Source organism: Electrona antarctica (assembly GCF_951216825.1).
Source record: "Electrona antarctica genome assembly, chromosome: 14".
Lineage (NCBI taxonomy): Eukaryota > Metazoa > Chordata > Actinopteri > Myctophiformes > Myctophidae > Electrona > Electrona antarctica.
The window spans coordinates 18,674,642-18,702,033 of NC_136795.1; the positions used below are offsets into that span (position 1 = coordinate 18,674,642).

Sequence of the window (27,392 nt, forward strand, 5' to 3'; positions counted from 1 at the left end):
TTGACCTACAGAGGCTGAGTATTCCCAATGCACATTCGTTGGTTATGACAATGATTAACCAAGAAGCGGTTATTATACATGGGCTACATTATTATGTACCTGCAGATACTAATCCTAGTTTTAGGATATCTTTACATCCTTGCCACAGCATACATTATTCTGGATTCATGTGTGCACCTACACGTTCAATCTAGGTTTACATTACAATACGTCAAAGCTGCTCAATCAGAACAAATAATTCATTGAAGATACAAACATCACACACAGTTGCTGTAACCTAGTTAGATAATTTAATTTGTTTATGTCAGATCCATCATAGCTTCCTCTGTATCCTGTCCCCAGCTGATGAATGACATCATGTTCCTTCATGAATCAGTTGTTTGGCCCAGTGTCTTCAATAAAAGCATACTGCTGTGTGCAATGAATCCTTCTCATGTTTCTCATTCATTCTCTCTCGCTCACTCAAGAATGAGACAGTGAGCACTGTGTAGAGTATATGGCATAGTTTTACTTTCACATTATTCAGTACAGAGTAAATCTTAAATCTAAACACAGGTATTTGACAGTTTTTTTTACACCGATACACGGGGCTGCTTTAGCTAGCGGATACTGCATAGACGCACACACACACGCACACACACACACACACACACACACACGCCCGCACACACAATGACAATGACTACATTTGTTTCCACTACAATGATCAGTGTCCTGTGCACATAACACGGGACGTGATACCTGTTGAACTAATATGACCATGTATCATAAATGTCATTAGCTTTTCCTTTTTTTTTTCTCTCTGTGGTTACATCGAACCTTGCACACCTGCACACACACACGCACACACACACATGCATACAATGCCCACCCTTAACGACAATCCCCTGTAGTTGCAACTGACAGTTGGCTGTCATATTGGGCAGCCTGCTCTCTCCCCTCACATGAGTGTGTGTGCATGTGTGTATATGCATGTGAGGAAGGATAAAGCTGAGATCAGTCTTAAACCTGAAATGTGAATGCACACACAAATAAGTGCCATAGGGTACACACCTATGGAAAGGTGTCAGCATTTGAAAGGATTGAGACTCTTTTTCCATGAATCACAATCTTCTCCCAATATATATATTTTTTGGTGCGTAGTCAACGCACAGGTCTGAGAAATGTTATTCTATGGTAGTGATTGTTCTGTCAGACTCTCCCCTCGAAATATTAAGGATGAGCCAAACGAAATGTGAAAGCAAGACCGCCATTGCCTCGGCAGCTGCACTCTTCATGTGCAAGTCAGTCGAGCTCGGCTCTCGTCCCTCTCAGCTGGGGCACCGCCAAGGAGTGCAATCTATGCTTTCTTAGGATAGACCCACCACAGGCAGTCAAGAGATTGAGGTGAGGTCCATCGGACCCCAGAAAAACTGACTTCCAAATCTGTGGTCGAATGTCATTTCGGTAGGACTCGCTTGATCTGATCGTTAGGGTCACGCTTGGGACGGCTCCAAGACATCTTTGTGAGCTCAGAGGAACGTGCCGGTAAAACATCTATTTGTTTTAACACTGTAAACCTGGACAGCTACCCTGCTACTGCGCTTTAATTCTCACCAACTCCCCCTCTCCACCCTCAGGCCTCCTATCCACATTTCTTTCTATGCCACCTGTCACATACATGCTCGCCAGGGATGAACCCAGAAAGCAAGAAAACATACAAACATCAATAACACATAAAAAAAACACAAAAAAAAACAAGTTAATCAAAAAATAATAAAAGAAGGCTACTCAATTAACGATTTCATAATATTTAATAAACACAAATGGAATCATTATAGTTTCTATATAAAGTACTGTGTATGGTGTAGCGGGGGGGTGATGGTAAAATGTGTGTGCCGGGATTATGGAAGTCTCCGGAAGCCTCCTAAAGTGCACTGGCCATTTCCACTGGAATTATTGAGTAAAGGGGGCGGAGACCGGGTATGTGGGGGGCTTTGAGATTTTCTACAAGTATCTCCGCAATAACGTGGATACTAGGCAGGCAGGGGGTAAAAGTGTGTAGTTTGAGACCTCTGTCAGATTTCATTAGTGTAATTCTGCGTCGACAGCCCGCCCACCACCATAGTCCAGCATGTGAAACCCAAATGTGTGCGACTGAATGAGACCATGTATGTGAACATGTGTGTGTGCAGAGTAAGTTCTCCCATTTGCCTTCAAGATATGGTCTACCATTTGAAATTATGTAAAAAAAAAAGGAAGAAATAAAATAAAAATAAAAATAAACTAAAAAATATCCCCGATATACCACCTTACCCCAAGTGTGTATGTGTGTCAGCGTGGGTGTGTATACACACACACGCAGACACAGACACGTGTGCCAGCTGTCATCACAACTACAGGAGCAACTCAGGGTTGGATAGGCAGGACGGAGCGGAACGGAACACAACGCCACGACTCTGGGAGCACATGCGCACGCACACGTTCGTTCATACACACACACACACACACACACACACAGCCATACACGCCACATACACAGGTAAACACCGATAAAAACAAGATTCATAGCGCTCATGATAATAAACAGGAATTATAGTAGAACTGGAATCATAATTTGTGACAATAATAATGACATTAATATGGCCGCCGCGGCTAGCGACAGCTGCTTTTTCCCTTATAGGTAGGTTACACCTCTTTTTTTTTTTTACTCATAGATTCTTTGTTGGAGGAGAGAGGGGACAAGGGACAAGGGGACGGGGGCGTTGGGATTGGTCCGGGCGAAGAGGATCTTGGAGGTTTTGAAACGCTGGTCTTGTAGTTTCATCGGCAGGGGGACACAGAGCACGATGGTCCGGGTGCTGGGGGAGGGGAGGGGGGGGGGGGGGGGGGGAGTCGGGGTGGTGGTGAAAGGATTTGGGACCCCCGCCTTTAGAACTGTTCTGCCAGCAGCTCACAGAGACGCTTGGAGACTGTGTCCTTACTGCAGCGCAGCGTCAGACGGTACATCTGAAGGACAGGTAGACATACAGTCAGAGGACATTGTTGAGGGGCTCTAGCCCCTCCTATATACAGGTTTAATGTCTGTTTTTAGTTAAAAACACCATTGACAATGGACAGAGTTTAATGTTTGTTTAGTCGCTAACAAACATTAAATGCCATTAACAATAAAGAGAGTTTAATGTTTGTTTTGTCCGTGTTTGTTTTACATGACCATTACATCACCTAATCATAGCAACATGAGTTAGACTTTAATATATTAGCGCCCCTCACTTCACACACGTGTGATTGTTTATCTTTAACTAGCCTTTGTAGATGTGAAATAAATCAAGCTTGAGCAACTGCATGGCCTATTTGTTACCCAAAATTAAACAGATTTCGCGTTTAATTAGGTTCGCCGTTCATTTAATTGTTCAAGCTTTTTTTATGCCATATCATGGAGGGCTGATTGCAATTTGAGAGTTTGTTTAGGCCAAACTACATCCCATAGCCTATAAGGATGATTGCGCTGAGATTGACTACTTTATTGTTAGGCCAACCATCTCTCTCTCTCTCTGCCAGTGATTCTCAAAGTGAGGTCCAGTGTCTGTCAGCGTTTCTTTAGGGGGCTTTAAATAGACCCTTACATTTGGTTACATATGTATTGTCGGAGTTAAGGGAGGTCCTTGAAATGTTTGAACCACTGCTCTAAGCTAGTGGTTAACAAAAATAAATTAAAACAGTTGAGGGTGTTCACACTACAAACAGATAGCAGGACTACTTAAGCAATATTACACGAGAGGGTGTAGTTTAACGTCATTATTGCCACAATACAGTGATGCGGTCAGGAACGAGACGTAGTCGAGTTCCGCAAGCATCACTGAAGTGGCAATAATCACGTTAAACCACACCCTCGAGTGTAATATTGCCATTATACAACAGTTACCCTTAAAACTAAGAAAATCGCTGAAAAAATATATATTTTTAATGACAGATGTAGTCACTACAACCACAAATGTCCCAAGAAACTAGCTAGCCTAGCCACCGAGTTTGCTAGCGCTCTGGGAGAACAGAGCAGCGGAATTCTTTGTTTTGATTAGGTGGTGAATGGTGCTGGTTTAATCCACGGCTAGAAGGCTGTTTCAACCAATCAGATTGCTTCCTCGAAACGACCTGCAAACACCAGAATTTGTCAGCGCCACTGCCTTAAACATGTAACGTTGTTGTTAGTAGGAACAAACACAGAAGCACCCGGAAGGAAGTGGACTGAAAAGGTGAGGGGCCAAACCAGAGTTCCTGTATAACACAACAAATGTGGTCATTCAGTGATCATACTGATGTTTTACCAATATCAGCTTATTCAATCATGAAGTGTTGTAGTTCTGTTTGACCTTGAAAATGCTTTACTATAGTTAATAGTGTGAGCTGATTTAAGTGTTTAGATGGGACAGCATGGATGTGCTCTATTTGGACAAGCAATATCTGTTACCAAAGGTTTCACACCTTCACAAGGAGCCTGGTCTGACTGTACACCTTGTCAGTGGGACTCCCTTCATTAAAGGAAACACATTCAATTATAGCAAAATTACCCACTTTGTTAGATGTAAAAATAGTGGTGAGATATCAGATTCTTCAATAGCTGGTCCATGGATGAGAAATTGATATTCAAAAATGTATTTCCATTACACAGTGAAACCGGTATCAAAGTCACTCTTTTAGAACAAGGGAAACAAAGCAGATTTTGGCAATATACATAAGATTACAAAGCCGGGCACAGCATTTTAATTAAATAAATTAAATATAGCTTCCAGTTGATTTTATAATTTTAATTAGGAAGAAGATCCAGACTGGATCTGCGGATCCGGATCGGCCAAAAGAATACTACGGTACTTAAAGGGTACAAAAACACATGGAAGGCAATGCTGTCAGTCTGGGCTATTTTGGTTAAATATTCTTGGCAGTAAATGAGTTAACGCCTTTAGCGCCATCTAGTGTTAGCATGCGCACACCTAAGAAATGAGCACACCTAGAATAGGCAGAATCTGCCTTGTTTCCCTTTGTTTATGTTTATGTGCTAAAAGAATGACCTTGAGACCCATTTCAGTGTAATGTAAGTTACAGAGATTGCAGACTATTTTTTACTACTATTACTATTACTACTATTTGCATCATGACAAGGTGTCTACAAAAGCCAAACCTCTACCAAAGTATAATTTTGCTTAAATGTGTTGGTATGACATCCATTTTCTGACAGCTAGTTTCTGAACCATATCCTAATAATCAATTTTATGTTGTGGTGGAGCTCTAGTCCATAGCTCTAATGCCAATTAGTATTGGCCTTTGTATTGGTGAGTAGCGAAAACATTTTTATTTTCGCTACAGACGAGAGGCTGGTCTGCATTTCATGCGAGCGCAGGAAGAGAAATGTAACATAGCTCTAATGCAAAGGCATTAGAGCTATGGACCAGAGCTAGTTCTGGTGTATCCCATTAGCATTAAGATACACACCAGTGAGGGGAAAAACTGAAAATGTTCTTCATAATGTGTTGGTATTGATTCTGCTGTGACAGTATGCTCTATCAACAGAATCAAGCCTAACATCAGCCTCCCTCGCTGACTAGAACAAAATGGCCTTCCTTAGAACACAGTAATTTTGAGCTTCTTATCAGAAAAGTAAAACGTGGCCACACTTCTTGTGCTTTGACAACCAAGGCAACATTTAGTCAGACAAAATAAACTGCCAGAAAGACTTTGAATTTGAATGTCCTGTGTACAATACGTCTGGCAGAGGGGCGGGGTAGGGGCCCTAAAACAGCAAGTACGGTACCCAAGACATGACTTTGTAGCTAGACAAGCAAGCAGAGACAGACAGACAGACCACACAGAGAGAGGTGAGACACTTACCACGACACCAGGCTTGGGTTTCAGCAGCACATAGATAGACACAGACAGCAGTGAGGTAAGCCCTGACAGCAGTATGGTAAACAAAGACAGAACAGTTGTTTTATGTCCTTACCTGAGCCTGTGCGTTGGGCTCAAGTCTGAGCAGGCAGCCCACCTGCTGACCCTTGGTCTGAATGACGCCAGCGCACACATAGTTCTCTGGATTAGGATCCACGTTTTCCAGCAGGGCACATCCCAGACCCAACAACTACACAAACACACAGTTAATGGATGTTTGGCATGCCATGAATATGTAGGGAGAGATCATTTAATTTAATTTCATTCCATGTATTAGTTATTTGTATAAGGCACCACATACAAACAAAATGTATCTCAAGCAAAGATAACTTTACGTCGCTATGAGCTAATTTGCATCTGTAGTCCCTGGGCAGGTGAACAGAAGCAAAGACCTGTCACTCAATCACCAATACAAATAGACCAATAATCCATCCTCCCCACCTACATAACATAAAATCCATCAAAACACATATGCTACACATATCCAAAGTTAGACAGGTAATCAAAGTGTTGAAGCCGAACAACACTCTTAACGGTAGCAGCATCATGGATTATCTTTTGCACTAAATGTTGAAATACAAAACTAAGTTGTCAAAATGTAACATTTTATATTTTACATTTTTAATTACAGTGTGATAAGGATGGTAGAGAGTCAGAGTGGATGAGGCTGAAAAAACAGCTTGACAGGAGGAGTAGAATCAATATTTAGAAAGTGGTCAACATGACTGTGTACCTTAGCCTTAAGTACTTCCGTGTCCATGCCATTGGCGGCCTTAAATATCTTTTGTGCTTCTTGCTGGGGCCTGACAAGAGAAGGGAGCAGACTTTATTAAGGGAATTAAACACCATCAACACAGTGTGAATGTGTGTCAGAAAATACGAAAGGAATGATTAAATGTTTTTGTTTGTAAAAATGTACACATATTAGCACATTTTCAACTAGGTTCTGGCAAAACACACGTACTGGCTGAGCTGTTTCCAGCGCTGAAAGAAGTCATTTGAGGCCATCTCAGTGGGCTGGAAGAACTTGTTGATGGTTACTGGCAGCTTGAGGGTGAGATTCTGCAGAGCACCTCCATATCTGCACCAAGCAAACATAAACACACACACCACGGCCCAGACAAAACATGAACTTGGGATAACACTGTAGGACGGATGGTCGGTGTATCTATCTGCACATGGTTTGTGTACATATAACATACATACATAGTAGATAAAAGACAGGTATACTGTAGGTTTAGGGTCATGGTTTAAAATGCACAATCCTGTAGGTTTAAGGTCATGGATGGTTTAAAATGTGAAATCTATGGTTTGTGTATAATGCAAGCAGTGACAAGACAATGCTTCGTATTGACATTAGGGAGGTAACAGTTCTGTTAAATATAGAACCGTACGCCATCCATGGTTCAATACACACTTAATCTTTTTACACAATTACATTTTCCATGGTTTTACGTGCACTTCTGTCGAATTGATTAACTGTTTTTAATAATTTTGTTGAGTCATGCACACTCCTGGAAGTATATTCCATGACAAAGAGATGAGCATTAATGCTTATTAAGCAAATCACTTCTCTCACCACCAACACTGTAGGAATGGGGAATAGCTGCATTGTCGCCGTGTGCGTACCTGAATTTGATGTTGAGTAGTGGAGCTTCAGAGAAGTCGTTGATACATTCGATGTTGAGGACCTGCTGCACTTGCGCACCTCCCTCTACTAGAGGCTCCACTGGCTTGGTCTGCACGTTGAGCTGTGGACCTCGGCAGTCAAGGAACACTGTCTGAGACACACTCCAGCTGCACGCTGCTTCAACATTACGCAACACTGCTTCAACACGGCATAGAAACCATTATATTTTATAATATATATATATATATATATATATATATATATATGACAATGTCGGCTGCCTGAAATAGCCGACTTACAAGCTCAGAACTTGTAGATCTGGTATTTTTGATGCATCTCTCCGCCACTGAAATTTGTAAAGGATATCAGACTGCAGATCTCCAGGGCAGCTAACTGTTGTTGTGAAGCCGGCGAACTGCACTGATGTTTTGTTCCCGTAGAAAAGGTACATTCTCCCTGAGTGACATAATTTATAATTTGTCAGACAACAATCTCATTGACAAAAATGACATATTTCCAACTTGCGTGGAAGTGTAAATCTGACTTCAATGCAGACTCACCCAGGTTCTGACGGTACTCAGACTTGATGCCGATCTGCAGCAGTTGGTTCTCAAACAGCACACCGTTGTTCTTGCACACAAACCTAATGGGTGACAGCAGGACCCAAACCAAGAACTTTACAAGAGGCCAACAGAACTATCATGCGGACATGTTAACATGTTATCCAGGAAACCATAAAATTGCAGTTTTGTTTTTGTGATCTATGGAGTGCAATGACAAAAAGAAGCCTGGTGTTAAACTGTAATGGCAACATTTGAAACAGATATCCGTTATGAGAGGACAAAGCAGAATGTGTGGTGTGCAGTTAGAGATCTTACTGTTAGCTGAAGACATTAGAGAAACCCAAAGGAGAGGTGGCACCACTGAGCCAGGGGGTAAGAGAGATGGGAGGGGGCTTACTTGTTCAGAAGCTCGTCAGCCTCGGGCAGAGGAGGGGCGGGATCTTCAGAATCCGCAGAAGGGGGAGCAGAGCTGAGAGACCAGACAACAAGATGGATGGGTGGATGGATGGATGGAAGGAAGAAAGGATGGATGGAGTGGGACCAGCAAAGGAGTGGAGAAGGAAATTAAAGCCCCAAAAGAAGAGGAGAAAAAAAAGAAAAGAAAGGAAGAGTTGAATCAGTGTGATGAGTGAGTTAAGGAGGAGGCAAAAGCAGTGAGAGGAAGAGGGGAAAGGAGGAGAATGCGAGATGGTTTTAGTAAAGCATCAGAAAAGTCACGTATTATTTTTGTACAACATTTAAAGCATTGAACAAAAATCTAAATAAAATGAGTATTTTGCGGCTAATTAAAAAGTGTGGTAGATATACAGCAGTTGGAACAGACTTTTAAGTAAATACGTACACCATGAGGCTACTACTACCCACAAGACAAGTCATGACGACAACAATAGATTAATACAAACTAGGGAAGTATATTTTGGGCTGAAGAAAAACACTATATGGATGTGTGTTTGGACTACGCCAGCCATGATTGTAGTTTTCTGGGTGACGCTGTAGACTACTATTGGACCCTTACTCCGAGTCACCAGGACCCTCGACCAATAGGGAGTCAGAGGTCTCGGTGGGCTGTTCCAGTTCTCTGCCAGTGTCCAATCACAACGAAGGACAAGAGATGGGCAGACACGCGCGCGCACACACACACATACACATACACACACACAGTCGAGCCAAATGCAAAGAGGACACGCATGCACGCAGACACACAGATGCAATTGCACACGCACACAGGGAAGTGAAGGGAGGGAGAGACAAAAAAAAAAAAAAAAAAACACAAGGCAAGAGAGAAAGACAGTCACATACATAGCAAGATAAAGAGAACAGACACAGATTACACAAACACACAGAAGAGACCGACAGCCAAGTGACGACGAGAGACAGACGACCAGTGTGTCTCACAAACAGAGGCCCTTAAACACTTAATTAGCAGCTATTTTACACAGCTCTTTTAGGAAGGAAATGAAAACACACAAAGAATACAAAACGAGGAGCGTATTCCTTTCTCCATCACAGAACTATGTTAATAAGGCTCACTTAGATAAGATAAGTGAAAAATGAACATCAATTGCTTTGCCATTCCCTCTGGCATCTCAGCAACATTATCTGGTAGTTCGGTAGCTACACAAACACACACTACTTTATTCTAAACCCAGCTCTCTCTCTCGTAGTGGCGTGAACGTATACCTTAGAAAGCCGTCATCGTTCACACCGGCGGAGGTGGCGGCGGGCCCCGCCTCGGAGAAGACGTCCACTAATAGGCTGCCGGCACTGGGCGCCGCCGAGCCAATGGGAACGGAGGAGCGAAGGCCTAGCAGGTCGGCCGATGGAGAGGGAGTGGACTGGAAAACACAGGATTGCATGAGCGAGGAGCTGTGTGTACAATCACTACACAATGAATTTTGGCAGGCCGTGATGGCGTTGAAATGCCTGATTTATACTCCTAGCCGGGGAGCCACAGGCCCAAAGGCTCAACGGTTAAGGATTAACCTGTGATGTCATGACATACTTTTTATTTGTGTTTTTTCTATTCACTTGGTCATTAAGGTCCACAGAATGTTCTGCCGGAAACATTGCGAAAATAAGTTATGGCCATTTTTGTATACCACACCATAGACAACCAATATAAGGCTACATTTCATGTCAAACTAGGGGGTTTTCATGATTCTGAATTCATTCCAAGCATTAGCTTTGCATGAAAAACACTCCTTGGCCTAAAAACGGAAAAGTGGATATGGCCGAATTTAGTGTTTTCCATGCAAAACTAATGTTTTGGGTGGCTCCCCAGCTATCTGGTGTGTGCTGAAATTAGAAGATCTACAAGCTCAAAATGTGTCGCACTGCAACACGTTGTGAGCTTGTGACACGTTGTGACACCTGCACACAGCCAAGCATAACATTGATTGAGTTCTACTGGATCTCTTCTCCACTAGTATTATTTGTTGAGTTCAGTATATTTAGTCATAGTTTTAGTCATAATAGCTTAGTTTGTCAGTGGAAAAAGGTCGACAAAATGAACACTGCACATCATTTCTCAACTTACAGCGTTTGAGCCGCCGCCCATGGCTGATGAGTCTGGGCCCCTGTCGCCCCCTCCGTTCAGCTCTCCTCCCTCCCTCTTGCCCTCCTCCGTGTCCGACACTGTCGGGGCACCGGGTCCCTTCTTCTTCTTTAGCTTGGCCAGGATGGAGGACTCTCTCTCTGGGAAGGGTGGCATCTCCTCCAGGACTGTGGCCTGTGGACACACAGAGACAGTATTTTTGACCCATAGCGATGGACAAAATATAATATCATAAATACCTTTCAATATGCTAATATCATCATCACCATAACCTTTATTTCAACTCGGAGCACAGTTGAGGGGCAGGCCCTCATTTCCTGAGGGCCTGCCCTCAACAAAAATGTTGGAAAGCATTGCCCTGAATTGACTCAAAGATGGAAGTGATCTGAGTTTTAAGGACTTCTGGAGCTCATTCCAAGCAGAGGGGGTACTGACTGAATGCTGCCTTGCCTAGTTCTGTCTGAGCTAGGGTTGGGATTCGGAACCGGGTCCGTTTCAGACCAGGTTCCATTGTGGATCCGGAGCCTGTTAAATTCCGCAAACGGTTATCATCAGTCTTCATTTAGCTCCGCTGTGTCTGTGCATGCATACAAGCGGCTGTGGTGACGTCACGTCACCTACATGAGTTAGTGGGGTCAGGGAGGAATGAGGATACGCGGCAAACCCACTTCTGGAAGAATGCATGCAGTGAATGTTCGAGACTCGAGAGCGACTCAGCAGCAGCGACCGGAGCCAGCAGTGAGTGGAAAAGAAATGGCTAAGAGAACAAAAATCTGTATGGTTATACTTCCAAAGAGAGGGAAATGATGATCACGTAAAGTGCAGAAAATGTGATGCCATCATTTCATGTAAAGGTGGTAGCACGACAGCAATGAGAAAGCATCTCAAGTCGATACATGACATTATTCTAGGCACATGCCATAACTGTCACCAGTGACCCATCTTAGGGCAGAATGGTACACTGTCATGGCGCAAAAGTGATGGAGCAGCAATTCTATAAACAATGTCTCATAATCTAAAACTGGGCTTCAATAATTGTTTTTCTACTGGATGCAGGAAAAAATGATTATTTCTATAGAGAAAACCAATTTTTACCAGCTGCTTGCAAAGCACGCAGCCTGGTCTAGGCCTTGCTCTGAAACTTGCAACACCGCAAATTGCGAGAGACCGACACCTAGTCGACATTTCGGGTTGCCTAGTCCGCATATTTCCAGTTGGCTAGTCCGCATATTTCAGTTGCTTGCCTGGTCTGGTTTTTGGAGGCTGCTTAGCTTATTTCTGTCACGACAGTTGCCACCACTGGCAACAACCCATAACATCCCATCGTCTGCACGGCATGGCTAGTCGAGTAGTTCTGATTGGCTGCCTTGTCTCCAGCCATGTTGCCTCAGAATTCTTTAGGGTCACTAATTTGAGCATAACAGCGGAGCGCAGCTAAAAAGTGGCATAACGTCAGCAGCAGACCCACAGATAATAATAATGCAGCTGGTAATTAATTGATTTAATCAATTTGGGCTTGTTTATCTCAGATTGGAGACATATTGTATTGCGACTCTACCTTTTTTGAAGATTTTTCATATTAAAACGTTACATAAATATAAAATATACATCATTCTTTTACAATCCAACTATAAATGCACCAAGTCTCTGTACGTCTGTAATCCACACAACTCGAGAACCGTTCGCCCCACCGACTTCAAATTCAAAACACGCGTTCCACACCCCCACAGGGAGTGCAGTGCCTGGTGTCGAGTCTGTTGAACCCACGGTTGTCCAGAACCGCCACAAAAGGCCTCTGCCCGTCCATCTATAAATCCACCAAGTAAGTCTCCGTACGTGCACGTCTGTAATCCACGTAACTGTAACCGTTTGCCCCACCGACTTCAAATTTGACACACGTGAAGATTTTTCATATTAAAACGTTACATAAATATAAAATATACATCATTCTTTTACAATCCAACTATAAATGCACCAAGTCTCTGTACGTCTGTAATCCACACAACTCGAGAACCGTTCGCCCCACCGACTTCAAATTCAAAACACGCGTTCCACACCCCCACAGGGAGTGCAGTGCCTGGTGTCGAGTCTGTTGAACCCACGGTTGTCCAGAACCGCCACAAAAGGCCTCTGCCCGTCCATCTATAAATCCACCAAGTAAGTCTCCGTACGTGCACGTCTGTAATCCACGTAACTGTAACCGTTTGCCCCACCGACTTCAAATTTGACACACGTTCCACACCCCCACAGGGGGGTGCCCGGTGTTGAGTTGGTCTGACCCACGGTTGTCCAGAACCGCCACAGAAGGCCTCTGCCCGGGCTCTGGACAGGGCCCTTGCCCAGGCTCCATATATGGAGCTGGCCTGTTCTGACATCACAGCACTCCATATTTGGGCATGCCTGACACAGTATAAAAGGGACACAGACCGATGGGTGGAACAGATACAACGGGTATTGCATAGGATCATGGGGCATGGATCTCCAACTTACATCGTTACCGACTCAGTGCTCTACAGCCGGGCACCGGTCTGGTATTTAAACTAAAGTATAAAATAGTGTAAAAAACATGAAGACAACATTTAATGACATTTCACGATATTCTAATATCCAAAAGTCCAACTCTAGTCTCATCACGATATTGATATAACATCGTATAGTGATGTTCTCGCTTTGAGCACAGGGAGTCCCCACTCTCAACCGGTAGTCTTGCGTTACTGAAAAGCCTGATTTATACCGAAAATATCAGATCTATAAGCCCACAACAAGTCACGGTCAGTCAGCGCATACAACCAAGTATAAAACAAGCATTAGATTGATTGTTGGTTGACTGAACTAACCAGGACGTCGGTGCTGGCAATGGAGGAGAGCTTGAGGTACTCGACGGCGCGCTGCTGCAGCTCCACGTCCGAGTTGCGGATCTGGCTGTCAGAGCGCAGCACCTCCTGGATGGTGGCCTTGGTCTCAGGGAACAGGTTGATGAACTTAATGTAGGCCGAAAGCAGCAGGGCCCGCGTGGGCACCGAACACAGGTGGAACTTAGAATGGAGCAGGTTGAACTGGACCAGGGGGCTGGAGGAGTGAAGGGCAGAGATAAGCAGAAAGGAAGCATGGGGGGTGGGGGTGATGAGGATAAAAAGGAAGAGGAAGGTAGTATAGACAATACAAATGTTAACAGTACAACGGTCTTGCGATTTTCAACTTTTGATGGGGAGGCTCTGACATACCTAGAGCGCGGGTCGCCAGCGATGAGGTTGCCAAATTCTCCGAGGATGTAGCCTCCAACCTTCACCATGTTCTCATGACAGGCAGGGGCTTGCAAGGCCTGAAACAAAGGCGTGGTGCCAAGTTAAACAATTAGTCACAGCCCTCGCCTCAGCCCCCATGAATCAAAGAACCTTTTTATAACGGCCCCTCTGACCAGTATCCATCACGCTGTGATGTTTCTAAACAGTTAGTAAACACTGTCCATCCATCCATCTGTCATACCTCAAACACAGTCTTGGCGGCGTAGCCCTGCACGTCGTCACGGTTGATGACTATCTGGATGACACGATACCAAACTTCCTCGCTGACATAGTCGCCGGCGATGCGGATCAGGTTGAGGATGGTGTCGACGTACCATGAGTAATCCACGGCGTACTTCTCTGCCAGGATAGCCACCTTCAGCACCTGTACAATAGCAATAAGGATTAGGAGACAAAGGGCATGGATTAGACATGGAGACTCTTTTCTGGTGATTTGGCACAAGAAGGAAATATTCTAATCTCATGTATTGTGCGTTTTCTGCAACATTTTGTCTACGTTCTATTGTTCTTGCTTTCTTTATTATTATTTCTTCTTTATTTCAACTTTTTCCACAAGGTGGGTGAATTTTTCAGTCAAAAGTGCCACACACGTACACAAGTGAAAGAGTCGATGGAAAGACATTTTAATTCACAATCAGGTTTCAGAAGTGCGCAAACCACATACACACCATCTCCTCTCTGATGGAGTAGTCGGCAGTCTCCAGGTAGCTGAGCATCTCGGCGACGATCTGCTTGGCGTTGCTACGGTCACACATGGCATAGAGCAGGTCCGCTGCTCTCTGACGCACACTCACATCCCTCTCAGTCTGTAGAGAGAGACCCATATGTCATAGAAACTCTCGCTGACACCAGGCAATAGATACTATGATTATTCCTACCACATTTAAATATGACAAATATCAATGAAGAATACTGTGAATCAAACAAATGTGTTCATCAATAAACAAATAAGATCAATCACACGTAATAACACATACTTGTCCTCCAATCTATGAAACCTAAAAGTCTGAATGTCTTGGCATCATGCTGACATTTAATCCATATATTGTACAACTCACTGAGATGATGAAAGACAGATAAAACATATATTGGCCTGCCCTAAAGCCTTACTGAGGCTTTGTATGAATTATAATAAAAAACAAACATGGATTTAGATTTATTATGACAAATCCAAAGCCTGCATTATTATTATTTATGATGTTGGAACAAATCCTCTATTAAAATGTCAGGCCAATCAGATTCTCGAGCGACAAATATACATTTATATTAAATTTTTTCAGCAGTGTAAAGGAAATCATTCCAAAGAAATTGTCTATCTCTACTGCTTCCCCTTCCAACCTGTACTCTTAACAAGTCTGATTTTTATCAAAGAAATGGAAATAATTGAATTGTGCAACTATGAAAGTTTAGACAAAATATGATACAATCAAGACATCACAATTCCAAAACATACTTGGTGTGTGCGCTCGCTTGCATGTGTGTGTGCGTGCGTTTGTGTTTTCAGAGATGGGAGCAACCTTGAGGGCATTGATAACGGTCTCGATGTGCGTCTTGACAGCCTCATGGGAGAACTCGGAGCTGGCCAACGTGCACATGCTCTCCAGGGCCAAGTAGCGCAGGTTGGTCTCCCGATGCTGCAGGAACTGGCCCAGCTGGTTACAGGCCCGCACCAGCAGGTTAGGCTCACTGAGGACAAAAAACAAGTTATGACAGTGTCTTATTATACAGTGATGGAACTAGGTTTTCAATGTAATGGGTCCCAGGACCCACAGGTGGCCATTCAAATGAAAATGTTCAGACAGGCGGCAGACAGATCTCTGCAAGCGGATTCACGTTGAATCCGTTTGCGGAAATGTCCCGCATTATAAGCCTGCAAGCAAGCACCAATATAACATTTGCAATGTGAGGACATAACATAGGCCAACTCGTCAAACAGGTGATCCTCCAAGCATCCTCATTCAGTTCAGTTACTACAGAGTAATGCTTAATTAATATGCTTCGCTGCCAATCAGCTATTTCCGGCACCCGTGATCAGCAATTTCCGGCACCCGTGATCAGCTATTTTCGTCACCCGCAGGCTTAAGAGCTAAGATTCTAGAGAGACTCATTAGAATGAATGGCTGTAAAGCGCCGAGTGAATATCATGTTTCGCTGAGCAGGCCCCACCTGTCATAGTGGATGATGAGCGAGATGGCCTCAAACAGGATGGCGTTCTTTGCGTTGGAGTGCTGCACCTTCTTGGACTTGGGTGGCTCCTGGGCCTTGTTGAGGATGGTCTCCAGACACTCCACCAGGCGGCCCTTGACCGCGCCATCCTCCGGCGGTGGGTAGCACTGCAGCAGACGCAGCAGCTTGCAGGACAGCCACGGTGCCGGGACAAAGTAGTATGTGTAGTCCTGTAGGTCGGTGGAGGCTGACGACACGATCTGAGAAAGAGGAGATAGTACGGTTATCCTCAGAGTGAACGGAGGAATTACCTGGATTCTTCTGTGAAGGGATGCCGTATTTTTCTCCACAATTCAAATTACGTCTCTTTGGAGTATGACATATCGTTGCGGATCAAAGACTTAACTCCACACACACAGTAGTAAAATGTTAAGACCCCAACCAGTGCTGGTCAGCACTCCGCAGGACATGTACCACTGGTACGCAAGAAGCCGTTTATGAATTGTACAAATAGGCGCAGGCATTCTCGCATCACCAGGATTTTATAAACAGTGGAGACAAGTTAAGCTTGTCACATGTTTAAGGATTCGTCGTTGATGTCACACTGACGAATCCTTGGTGCCTTTATAGACAGCTTCGAGCATAATGCTATGGCATACATACACACACACACACACACACACACACACACACACACACACACAGACACCCACCCTGCTTAACCGGGACACAGCCAGGGAAACGCAGGTCTTGAACTCGTCTGGGTTCTTCGAGCTGAGACACGTGATGAGAGAGATAGCTGCTGTCACTACTCCCTGGAGAGAACAGACACAGAAAAAAACAAAGAAAGAGAGACGAATAGAGAAAAGGGTCCAGATTAAGACACAGAGAGAAGCGTATTCCTCACAGGATAGCAAAACAGCAGACATGGTTAACTGGTTAGTTGTTGAATCGATATGCTATTGGTTGACCACATTTTCTTAAAAATAACGATAACGCTTTTACATAATGTAAAAGCCCAACATTTTTTATCATTATTTTCTGGCTCACTGACTGTCTGAAAGAAACTTCTCTCCAGTTGTGTTTATCTGTGTCTCATAACTCTATCATCATAAGGCTTTGTCCATGACAGTCTTCTGAGCCACACTACAGGCAGCATCAGTGACTCTGCCTTTAGCCTCAAAGTTACTGAGGACCCCAGGTGGTTTAAAGAGGAACAGCATAACTGAGGAAATCATTGCAGGGCCTTGGTCTCACCATGTGCTGGTCGTTGAGGAGGTGCACAACGCGGGACGTCCACTCGCCCATCAGCACCAGGTCAGGGGAGGTCTTGTACAACCGCAGCAGACACAGGGCTGCAGACTGTTTCACACTGTCCATGGTGTCACTGTGGGCAAGTACGTTCATACACATGAGCTGGCTACACAAGCCTCAAAACGCCCTTTTTATGAGGACAAAAGCCGCATGCGTTGATACTAAGGTTACCCACCAGCCCCTGGCAGGCAAATAAAACTTTAGGGCAGGTGGAGTTTGCTCTCAGGTTGCCCAACCGGGCAAGTGCTTGTTTGAGAGGGGATGCAACCGTCTATAAACAGGAGATATCTGTTTAAACACCTGAACATGGCCAGATCGCTGTCTTCTGGTCTGTGGAATGTAAAATAAGAGCACTGTTTGCCTACAATGTGCTATTTTCACTGTTGCTGCACTTAACATAAAATAACAAATATGAACCCGTAGTCATATTCATAGATGTATGTAAGTATTTGGCATAAAAATTGAGGTATTACACTTTTTTATTGCACAGCCCCAGAAGGTAAAAAAAAATACAAAATAAAAAAGTGTTAAATTGAACAGTAACATTTTACCTATCATTTTATAATTTACTTTTTGGGCAAGTGGGCATGACCTATGGTAGAACATGAGTTGTACTGGCCAGACGGGCAAGTGGGCATGACCTATGGTAGAACATGACTTGTACTGGCCAGACGGGCAAGTGGGCATGACCTATGGTAGAACATGACTTGTACTGGCCAGACGGGCAAGTGGGCATGACCTATGGTAGAACATGACTTGTACTGGCCAGACGGGCAAGTGGGCATGACCTATGGTAGAACATGACTTGTACTGGCCAGACGGGCAAGTGCCTGTGAGACCTTAGTGTCAACCCCTGACTGACCTACTGATCTACAAGCTTGTAGAGAGAGTTTATTTTATTTTTGGTGAGCGACACCATTGTACGATTACGATTATTATCTACAGTATAAATCTATGTGTATCTGTACTGGGTACTGCATTAGTTAAGCATAAAAAAGTCAAACTACACTATTCTGTTTGAATGGACTTTGCTGAATGCCTGTGAGTTAAGTCTCTTGACATGCTCTGTGAAGGCCTTGTAAGGTATGTGAAATGCGAAAGCAAAGACATTCCAATGCCTTCACCTCCCCAACATCGTGTCCCAAAGACCTATGCATCCCACTCCCATGTAGCATGATGTCTGTTTTACACAACCACCTCTATCTGAATTCTCACCACCCGGCACCCGTGCCTTACCCGGCGACCAGGATGCGGGGTATCTCTCCGGCAAAGGCCTCGGCCATTTCGCGACTGCCCACGTTGGCAATGCAGTGCAGGGCCAGGCACATGAAGGTGGGATTGCGGCTGGACAGGTCATTCTTGATGGCGTTGTTGATGAGACGGATCAGCTCACTGTTGCTGTTGACCAGCACAGAGATGAACAGGTAGCCCTGCGGGGGGAAGATAGAGAAATGAAGAGGGAGGAAGCCATGGAGATGGATGAAAGAGCGAGGGTGCAGGAGTTTGTTGGTCGTATAATAGGTGGAGAGGTCATGGAAGCAAGGAGATAAGAAATATCCCCCAGAAAGCAAAGTTGAAGAAGACAGAATGGACAGGAAATTGGGCATAAACAGGTGAAGCAAAATAAAGCCCAAGGCAAGATGGATGAGAGAGCAAGAGAATATGAAAAGAAAGGGGAGGGGTTCACCAACAGGAAGAGGAAAAGGATGAAAGAGTTAGACAAACGGATGAGGCAATGTGAGGTCATGCAGAAGGGGGGCGGGAGGAAATGGGGAATGTGAACAAGAGGAAAGGGAGAGATGGGGCAAGAGAGAGAGAGAGAGAGAATTAGAGTGTGTTGACGTTTGACAGTGCTGGTCTTCAGTGTTTGCTGTGTGCTGAGTCAGACAGCTGGACAGAGCAACAAGCAGCATGCCATTTCACCTCTGATCACACTAACAGTGAAGGAACCACAGAAAAAACAAACCACCCAGCTTTAACTTACACTTCACAGTACTGCTCCGAGAACCTTGATAAACATGAAACGTGGAGCTTTTGCAAAATGTTTGAAAAGCTAGCAGTTAAGTGAAGTAAACGTATTGTTTTTACACATGTATATATATTGTTGTTTGCATGTCTGGTCTTGTGGGGAAGATGGTGGGTGGATGGGGAGGGTTGGGGAGGGGTAAATATAAAACCCAAATTACCTAATTTAATTAAAAAGATACTTCCAACCTCAAATGCCAGGCGTTGAGAAATAGTAGACTGCATCTCCACAGTCAGCACGGACTGCAGAGCAGGCTCTCAAAATAAAATGCTGCGCCAAGTTTAGGTAAAAATACTACAGCAAAAATAGTTTAAGTCAGCGAAAAGTTGTCAAAATAAAGGACCAGCTCCTAAAAAATATGTTTTCTTTAAACATAGAATCACCTGGAAGAAACTGTTACCATTTCCTTCTCAGCGCTCCTACTGTCTGTCTCAACACAATTCTCCTCAGCTTTCCTACGGTCTCTCCTACACCATCTCCCTCTCAGCTTTCCTCTCGTCCATCTCTCCTAAAATGTCTCTTTCAGCATTACTACTGTCAATCTCACCAACCAACAATATCTTCCTTTCGGCATTCCTACTATCTGTATCTCCGACCTACACAGTCTGTTTGTCTCCCTCTCAGTTGTCCTAGTCTCGGTTAACACAAATCCAATATAGTAGTAATATTTGTAGTAGCTGAATGATTGTGCATGTGCATCTAACGTTTATTATTATTATTATGGATTACAATACTCCCAGTGCTTGAAATGCAGTGGTCAATATCTCTATATCAATACCATTTGTCTGTCTGTCTGTCCGTTTAAGCACGGAATGTGCTCAGCTGATTGGCTGAGCACGGAATGTGATGATGTATGATGATAAGAGCGCCGCTCACTTCACACGTGTGATTTTTTTTAATGTCGAACAAGGCATTCATTTTCTTTAGCCCCTCCTATGTCCAGCTTTTGGTGTGTGTCCACAAACTTTGTCCTACACAAACATTAAATTCCCATTGACAATGAATGGACAATTTGACGTCATAGTGTAAGAGCACCCCTTACTTCACATGGGTGTGACTTTTTACAAAAACAAGACTACTTTTGTATAAAACCTGAGAACACAGTTCACTGGTTTCTGCCTGACAGCAACAATATGCTGTGTTGCTTGTCAGAAATAGCAAATCTACAAGCTCACAAAGTGACACATCCATGACAGAGATTGCAGAGCGGCTATTCTTGGCTACAGACAAGTCGCCCCATGAATGCCAATGTCTAAAGCCCAAACCACACCAATGGGTCGAGACTCGAGACCCAACAAAATGGTTTAGTGTTTGTCCCAGCGGTGTGATATGTCCTGTCGCACTTCTGCGCATGTCGACGCAAGTGATTAAATTGGTTCAATTCAATGGTTGCTTACTTGCTTGCAACTACATGCGTCTATTCTCAACCGTTAGGATGCAAAGAGTTGCATGGCGACCCATCATTGGTGTGGTTTGGACTAAACCTATATTTCACCCGCTATCAATAATGCTTTGTTTGGAGTAGCCGTGTGAAAAAACTGACCGAGTATTTATCACAGCAAAACCCCCACTTAATTTACCTCAAGACAATATTACCTAGATGGACCCGGTCCATTTTGGGTCAATTTTTAGTACCATCATTAACCACTTAAACCTTATATTCTTTGTTGACCGTTGTGTCCCGTAGGGATGTAAAACATCTAATTTATTTTACATTAAATCAAATGTGGCACATTGCGAGCTTATAGAGCTGCCATTTCCGTGGAATGATCACCTATGCTATTATTATGACATACCCAGAAAAGGGACGCTAGGGTTCAAGTGGTTAAATGAATAGTTAAGTAGTAGTTGTGGGCATCAAACATGATTGAATTGTGTGTCCTCAGCTGGTGTGGCGGCCTGGGCGGTCTGTACTGCAACCACTTGGTTTTTGAACTCCTCCTGACACATCACTGTTCTGCATCCTCAACATTTCCTCTCTTCCTGTCACAAATTGTCTGGCAGCTACAGAATGGAAATAGAGTAGCCACAGCAGCTAATGCCAAGTGCACACTTTTACTGTCCAACACTGCACATCTAACGAACGACTGTCTAGTGAACGTCTTTTAAAAATCGTTGAGAGATCACACAGCAATTCATTTACGAAGGACAGAGAATTAAAGGTTGCAGATCACAGGATATTCAAAATATTTTCAAGAGCTCGAGTTGTATCAAGTTGCCACAGCAACAGTGTGCCAGGTAGCACGCAAGCTACGGAGACGTTTATATTCAGCACAAACTGCGATCTTGTTCCACATTTTATTATTTTCATCCCCATCATGATAAATGCCTGACGCTACGTTTATGTTAAAAAGACAGTCGTTTCGCCGACAGATTTACAACCTCTCTTCTTGATATATAGTCCAGGGACAAAACTCCTGTAGTGTACATTAGGCATTAGGTGTATGCATGTTCTACTTTCAAATACAGCACACTCAACTTTATCAAACTCTTGCATGTGGGATTTTGTTTGCTCACCTCGCTATATAAGCTTATAAAGAATTACTGAAAAGATCAATAATCTCAGAATTTTACTCTAAAGACACTAGACAGAGCTAACTATGAAAGGAAGGAGGTAGGCTAAAACGTGTCATAACTTCAGAATATAAAATTAGGGATAACCCTTTGTTTAGTAAGTAAAACATTGTTATTAGAAAGTGTTGGCTTTGCTCTGTAATAATTATTGTACTTTATGTCCATAGTCCTGAGATTCAGTATAAGTCCTGAGATTCCGTATAACAACCTGTTATGTTACCAAGCTCAAGTTGAATAGATTTGCTGAGTTCCCATTTCCCCAACTAAAAAGTTGTTTCTTACATCATGGGAATGAGACCATTTCAGGTGATCTGTACTATTACTCAAAATAATAATTTGAAGGAAGGAGAAAAGAACGTTAGGCTTTGAACTAATCTGTAGTTTATTCCTCAAATCCTCATGATTTTATGTTATGCAATAATCTTCAGTGACAAGGCCTGTGGTACTACCATGTCTGACTAAGCCCTTTAAGAACTGGACACTGGTCTGCTCTATGACGTTTCACACAGCCTGCCCTGGGGGTCTTTGGGGTTTGGTGGCACAAGAATAATGGACAATTGAACAATGGAAAATGCCAAACACAGCATTGTTGCTGCCTTCATACCAGGCACCAATAACATAATACATCAACTGAGATATTGTTGATTGAATTACCTCGGTTTATCCAGAACTTTAAATGGCACAACTTTTACAAAGTTGAAAATGGCAAGTGAACAACATGCAGTGTGTACATTTCTTGAGAGGAAGAATGGAAGACTCATATTCTGCCATTACTAAAACAGCTCAAGGCTGGAAAGGGCATAATATGCTGAGATGTACAATAAGGTCAACCTTTGATCTAAATTTCCTTTATATGCCTGACCTCAATTTCATACTATAATATACAGCAATACATCATCAAACTAGTTCTAGAAGGGTGGGCGCTTCCTAGCAAAATATCAGGACAGCCAGGTCAATGATCTCTAGTTCTGTCAACAGACAGTTGTGACCCTTGAATTAGGTTGAATTAGGTTAAAGGGGAATTCCACTCATTTTCAACATTTTACTATGTCATTAATATACTGTACCTTAGAGCTGTTGTGTGGAAATAAATAAATAAAAAGTCCCCCCATTCTGTGCTTCCTAGAACTGGAAAGGTATATTAATGACAGTAAAATGTTGAAAATGAGTGGTATTCCCCTTGCTCATGCAAAGAGAAATTGCATGAGCAGAACTTGTACACTATTCAAAGGGCAGCCACAGAATGAGCACTGGTTTTGGACAATCATGAGAGGGATAAAGAAGAGTTGAAGTTTCTATCTCTTTCTTTATCTCACAGACAGACACACACACACACACAACTTACTATTTGTTTCTCTGTGTACTTATTGGAGCTGAGCAGGTTGACAGCTTCCATGTGTCCAAAGTCAATGTCATGGCCCAGCAGGAAAATGAAAAGCAGTTTGCAGACATACTTCTTCTTGCTGTAGCCATCAAGAGCCTTGTCCCCTTTGAACTTGGAGCGAATGTTGGCTAGCTCCTTATTAATCCTTTTGATCTCAGCTTCCTTGCTCTTACCTAGGAAGGAGGAAGAGAAGCAAGGCACAGTCAGCATGGCCATTTTTTTTGGTGATTCGAATAAAGAAGACTTGAACTTGAATAACAAAATTAAGGCATGACCAGACCTTTAAGTATATTATTTAAATGAACATGAAAAGGCAAAGATTTATTATGAGGGGGGAAAAGACAAGTTTAAAGAATGAATGACGAGAAAATATAAGGATAGGAAAGTGAGCTGGGTTTAGTAGTGAGAAAGGGGAACAGAAACACAGGGCTAAAATAATGCTAAGTAAGTAGCAGGGATGGTTGTCTTGGGAAGCTGAGTGTTGTCATGACTAGTGAGCTACTGAATAGCTAACAGCAGCATGCATATGGCAAGAAAATGGAGAGATAGAACATAGAATGTTCCAGAATGAGTAGACAGGTAAGTTCTAAGTTGGTCAAACTAGGACCTGGGGCACAATCTATTACCCCTGAATGAGCACCATATTGTAAGCTACAGCAGTGTCACTGTCAACAATGACAATAGCCACTAATAAACCTCAGTTGGGACAGTAGTAGCAGTAAGACTATGACAATCAAAACAAGAATCCGAGAACTGATCAATGAACACTGACTGTGACTCACTAATTTAACTATGGTTCTTCTGACTGTACTGCAGATTCAAAGAAGACAGCCTGACATCTAGCACCTGGCCAGAATATAGGCATTGAGATGTGCACACAATCTTCTCTGTGAACTGTACTGCAGATTTAACATACAAGATTATAAATTACAGTAGTGGTCCAATATCTGTACTATTGTCTTGCAAGGCCATTGCTGCTGGCACATAACTAGGGTATGTAAAAACTGTGATAATAATCACAATCAAGTCGACCCATTTCATTCCTTGGCACGTGTGGAAACTGCTGGCCGATCCAACAATTTAAACCTGGGCCTGTAATTATGGAAGTGTATAACTTCTATTTTTTGTGAAAATGACAAAACAAAACAGGTGCAAAACTCGCAGCACTAAGATTTGGGTCAGGGTTGACAAGACAGGCTGGTCCAAGGCTGAAAGTAAAGTGGTTTAATTAGAAGATGTAGTGTAGTGAGTAGGTGATGGGAAATTGATGGTGTTAGAATAATGATCCACAGTGTCAAATTACAGTGCACTATCGTCCTGTATCTTTAGGGTTACTAAACTATGAAGTGTGGTTATGTGTGTGGTAAAGTCAGAGAACATAGAAGACAGTGGTTTCATTATTTCTTCCCGACTATATTGGGGCTGTGTTGGTACCGTTTCATGGTCAGGTCAAAGTCATGTATGGTACACTTTTGTCAACCATGAGCTCTGCTATACATCTGAGAATACATGTGCATGTAAAGACATGTGCATGTTGAACTGCTTATAACACATAAACTGTATGCTACTCCTCTTGTTTTTGTTTAGATTACCTCAAGGTACCTGGACATTTTAGCTAGGTGTAGCGTTGTTTAATACTCAAGATCATGACCTTAGTGCCACCAATTATGCGACAGTCTGATAAGAATATAATCTAGGAAAACAGAAGGACACGCTTTACTACCCGTTACTTCTTACTACAGCAGAAGAAAGATAGTAATCCTTGGCTTAACTGGCACGTTACTGGTTAGTCACTCAAGTGGCCAACTAGTCACTACACAAAAACACGACCCATTGAGGGACGGTATATACCGTAGGATGTATGTAGCAAATGGGAACCAGCAAAATGACCCCAGCCCCAGGTGACATTTTTAACAAGAGGAACAGAACCAATATCAACGTCAGGAGCAAGAACAGCCTGGCATGTGGAAATGCATAACACAAAAAGGTTACTTACAGTTTCTTATGTCCGAAATGAACACCGCTAATCCGCGCATTCCATCTCCCTTCGACACAGCCGGCATTTTCGCAGCTTTCTGTCCTCACTCCTCCGGCCTTTAACCCAACAACACAAATACAAAATGAATTGATGTTGGGTCACGGTCAGGTTTTTACATACTGGACTTAACGTGGGAGAAGCTACAGCTAACGTCAACCAAAGACGGGCTTATTATTGAGCCATGGCAGTATAGCACCACGGCGTCGCCTGCCGAATAGAACCTCTAAGCGAAGCGCCGTAGTAGATACACTCTTGTCGGCGAGCGACACAGTCGTCGTACTACGGAATGTGATGAAGGATTAGCTTATCTAGAAGCCCGCTAATTAAGTCGTAAAGCTAACCACTTAGCAGCCCCGCCGTTTGCTACAACTTTATAATTAGCTATTAACACGTTAAGTGTGAATGCTAACTTGACTAGCATATATATCTATTATCTAGCTGCCACTGCCAGATTAATCAAGCTGTTCAGCGGATCCGCTAGCAATCGGGGAGCTAAAAAGCTAAAGCTACAGCGGAGCTATTTCATTCAATCCTTCCGCTCCTCCCGTGTGTTCCGCTGGCCGCGGGACAGCGACAGTACCTTGACTGGAGCAACGCTTGATGGACGTCAAACCGGGGGTCGCCGCGGGGATGTTTCACAGGAGACCTCGGTCAGATAATCCACCCGGTGGGAAATCAAAATAATGCCCCTGGAAAACGACACAACTTATCTTCTTGGAGAGAGTCACGCACGGCCAGGGCTAGCTAAACAGCTAGCTTCTAGCTGGCTAGCGATATCATTCAAAATGATGTTAGTACATATCACCCACTTGACGGTGCACGTTAACCAGCCAGTAAAATGTATCGATTTCCATACAGCGATATTCTATTTGCATTCCAGTTATCTTTGACGGCTGGTTAAAAGAATGTGGTAAATAACCAGGCTGTCAATAATTGATGTCAATTCAATTGTAATTCACCAGTCCTCCTCTCCGTTTTGCCTGAACTGGGCTCGTGACAGCAGCACAAGCAGCGGCGTTGCGCTGAAATCGGTGACGTGTCGAAATAAGTGGCGCCAGTGGTCGCTGTAAAATTGTGGCCGCCGGCTGAGAGCCTGTCAGTCTGAGAATGCTTTTCATGTGTTTATGTCACTGGACTGTACAACCACCGAGCATAAAGCACAGTCCTTTACACGTGACGTGCTGTTGTCTCTCATTAGAACAACTCGAACAACTTCACTAATGTACCTATGCATTTGCCGAGGATTACATTACAGCCATAGATATGATTACAACGACCGCTGGTGTCACATGATTCGATACACAACCAATTTCTCTATAACCACTTGACTGGTCGACGCAGTTGCCCAGTCTCGCGCACACTCGCTTCCTTTTCGCCTGCCAGCTCTAAATACAACAACGCTGATTGGTTGAAACTTTTGATTGAGTTCGCATCGATCAGTGGCAGTGCATCAATAATAATAATAATAATAATAATAATATATATTATTTATTTAGATCTCCACCAGGCTGGCTGCATGGGTTGCCTGCCTGGGCTGTGTCATGTGTCCAGTGGTTTTGGGAGAGTAGCCCAGGAGGACACACACACACACACACACACACACACACACACACACACACACACACACACACACACACACACACACACACACACACACACACACACACACAGGTGACAGGTGTCTTTGCTGCTTTTGTACAACACTGTCTGGAGGGACGTTGACATGTTGTAGCCCTACATGATGTCATGGGGAGAAACAATATGGTGGTATGGTTCTGCCAAGGCGCATAGTGATCCGACTCATAGTTATAACTGCTTCAAGGACAAGTTGAACCATAACAGGATATAGATAGGCTACCAAAATAATAGTTATCAGACAGGCGTAGTGGTAGTGGAGCCTACTTTCTTACAAGCTAAAC

At 43.5% G+C, this 27,392-nt stretch overlaps 1 protein-coding gene across 4 annotated transcripts; it reads right to left on the reverse strand.

Moving 5' to 3' along the window:
- Window positions 1–488: 488 nt before the first annotated feature.
- Window positions 489–26,544, reverse strand: ap2a1 (adaptor related protein complex 2 subunit alpha 1). Of its 4 annotated transcripts, XM_079521442.1 has the most exons (23): window positions 26,054–26,544; window positions 25,432–25,529; window positions 23,397–23,608; window positions 18,688–18,881; window positions 17,395–17,524; window positions 16,851–16,952; window positions 16,138–16,397; window positions 15,489–15,657; window positions 14,640–14,777; window positions 14,153–14,335; window positions 13,891–13,988; window positions 13,504–13,735; window positions 10,649–10,840; window positions 9,793–9,947; window positions 9,128–9,190; window positions 8,510–8,581; window positions 8,110–8,192; window positions 7,915–8,005; window positions 7,549–7,671; window positions 6,884–7,000; window positions 6,653–6,722; window positions 5,975–6,109; window positions 489–2,988 (listed from the first exon to the last, which is right to left on the reverse strand). In XM_079521442.1, exons 2-23 carry the CDS (start codon window positions 25,496–25,498, stop codon window positions 2,911–2,913), a joined length of 2,964 nt encoding a protein of 987 aa, XP_079377568.1. In that variant the 5' UTR covers window positions 25,499–25,529; window positions 26,054–26,544; the 3' UTR covers window positions 489–2,910. The 4 variants fall into 4 exon arrangements, with proteins under 4 accessions (XP_079377568.1, XP_079377567.1, XP_079377566.1 ...); XM_079521441.1 differs by lacking the exon at window positions 9,128–9,190; XM_079521439.1 differs by lacking the exons at window positions 489–2,988; window positions 9,128–9,190 and adding an exon at window positions 5,455–5,874.
- Between the last annotated feature and the right edge of the window lie 848 nt (window positions 26,545–27,392).

What these genes read in the sequence shown, in the direction of transcription:
- ap2a1 (XM_079521439.1), bottom strand. Translation starts at nt 25,498, where the DNA reads ATGCCGGCTGTGTCGAAGGGAGATGGAATGCGCGGATTAGCGGTGTTC. An exon ending in CTGTGTCCCGGTTAAGCAGG is followed by an intron (nt 16,398 to 16,850) that starts GTGGGTGTCTGT and finishes CCTCTTTCTCAG; the next exon opens with ATCGTGTCGTCAGCCTCCAC. An exon ending in GCTGACGAGCTTCTGAACAA is followed by an intron (nt 8,193 to 8,509) that starts GTAAGCCCCCTC and finishes GTCACCCATTAG; the next exon opens with GTTTGTGTGCAAGAACAACG.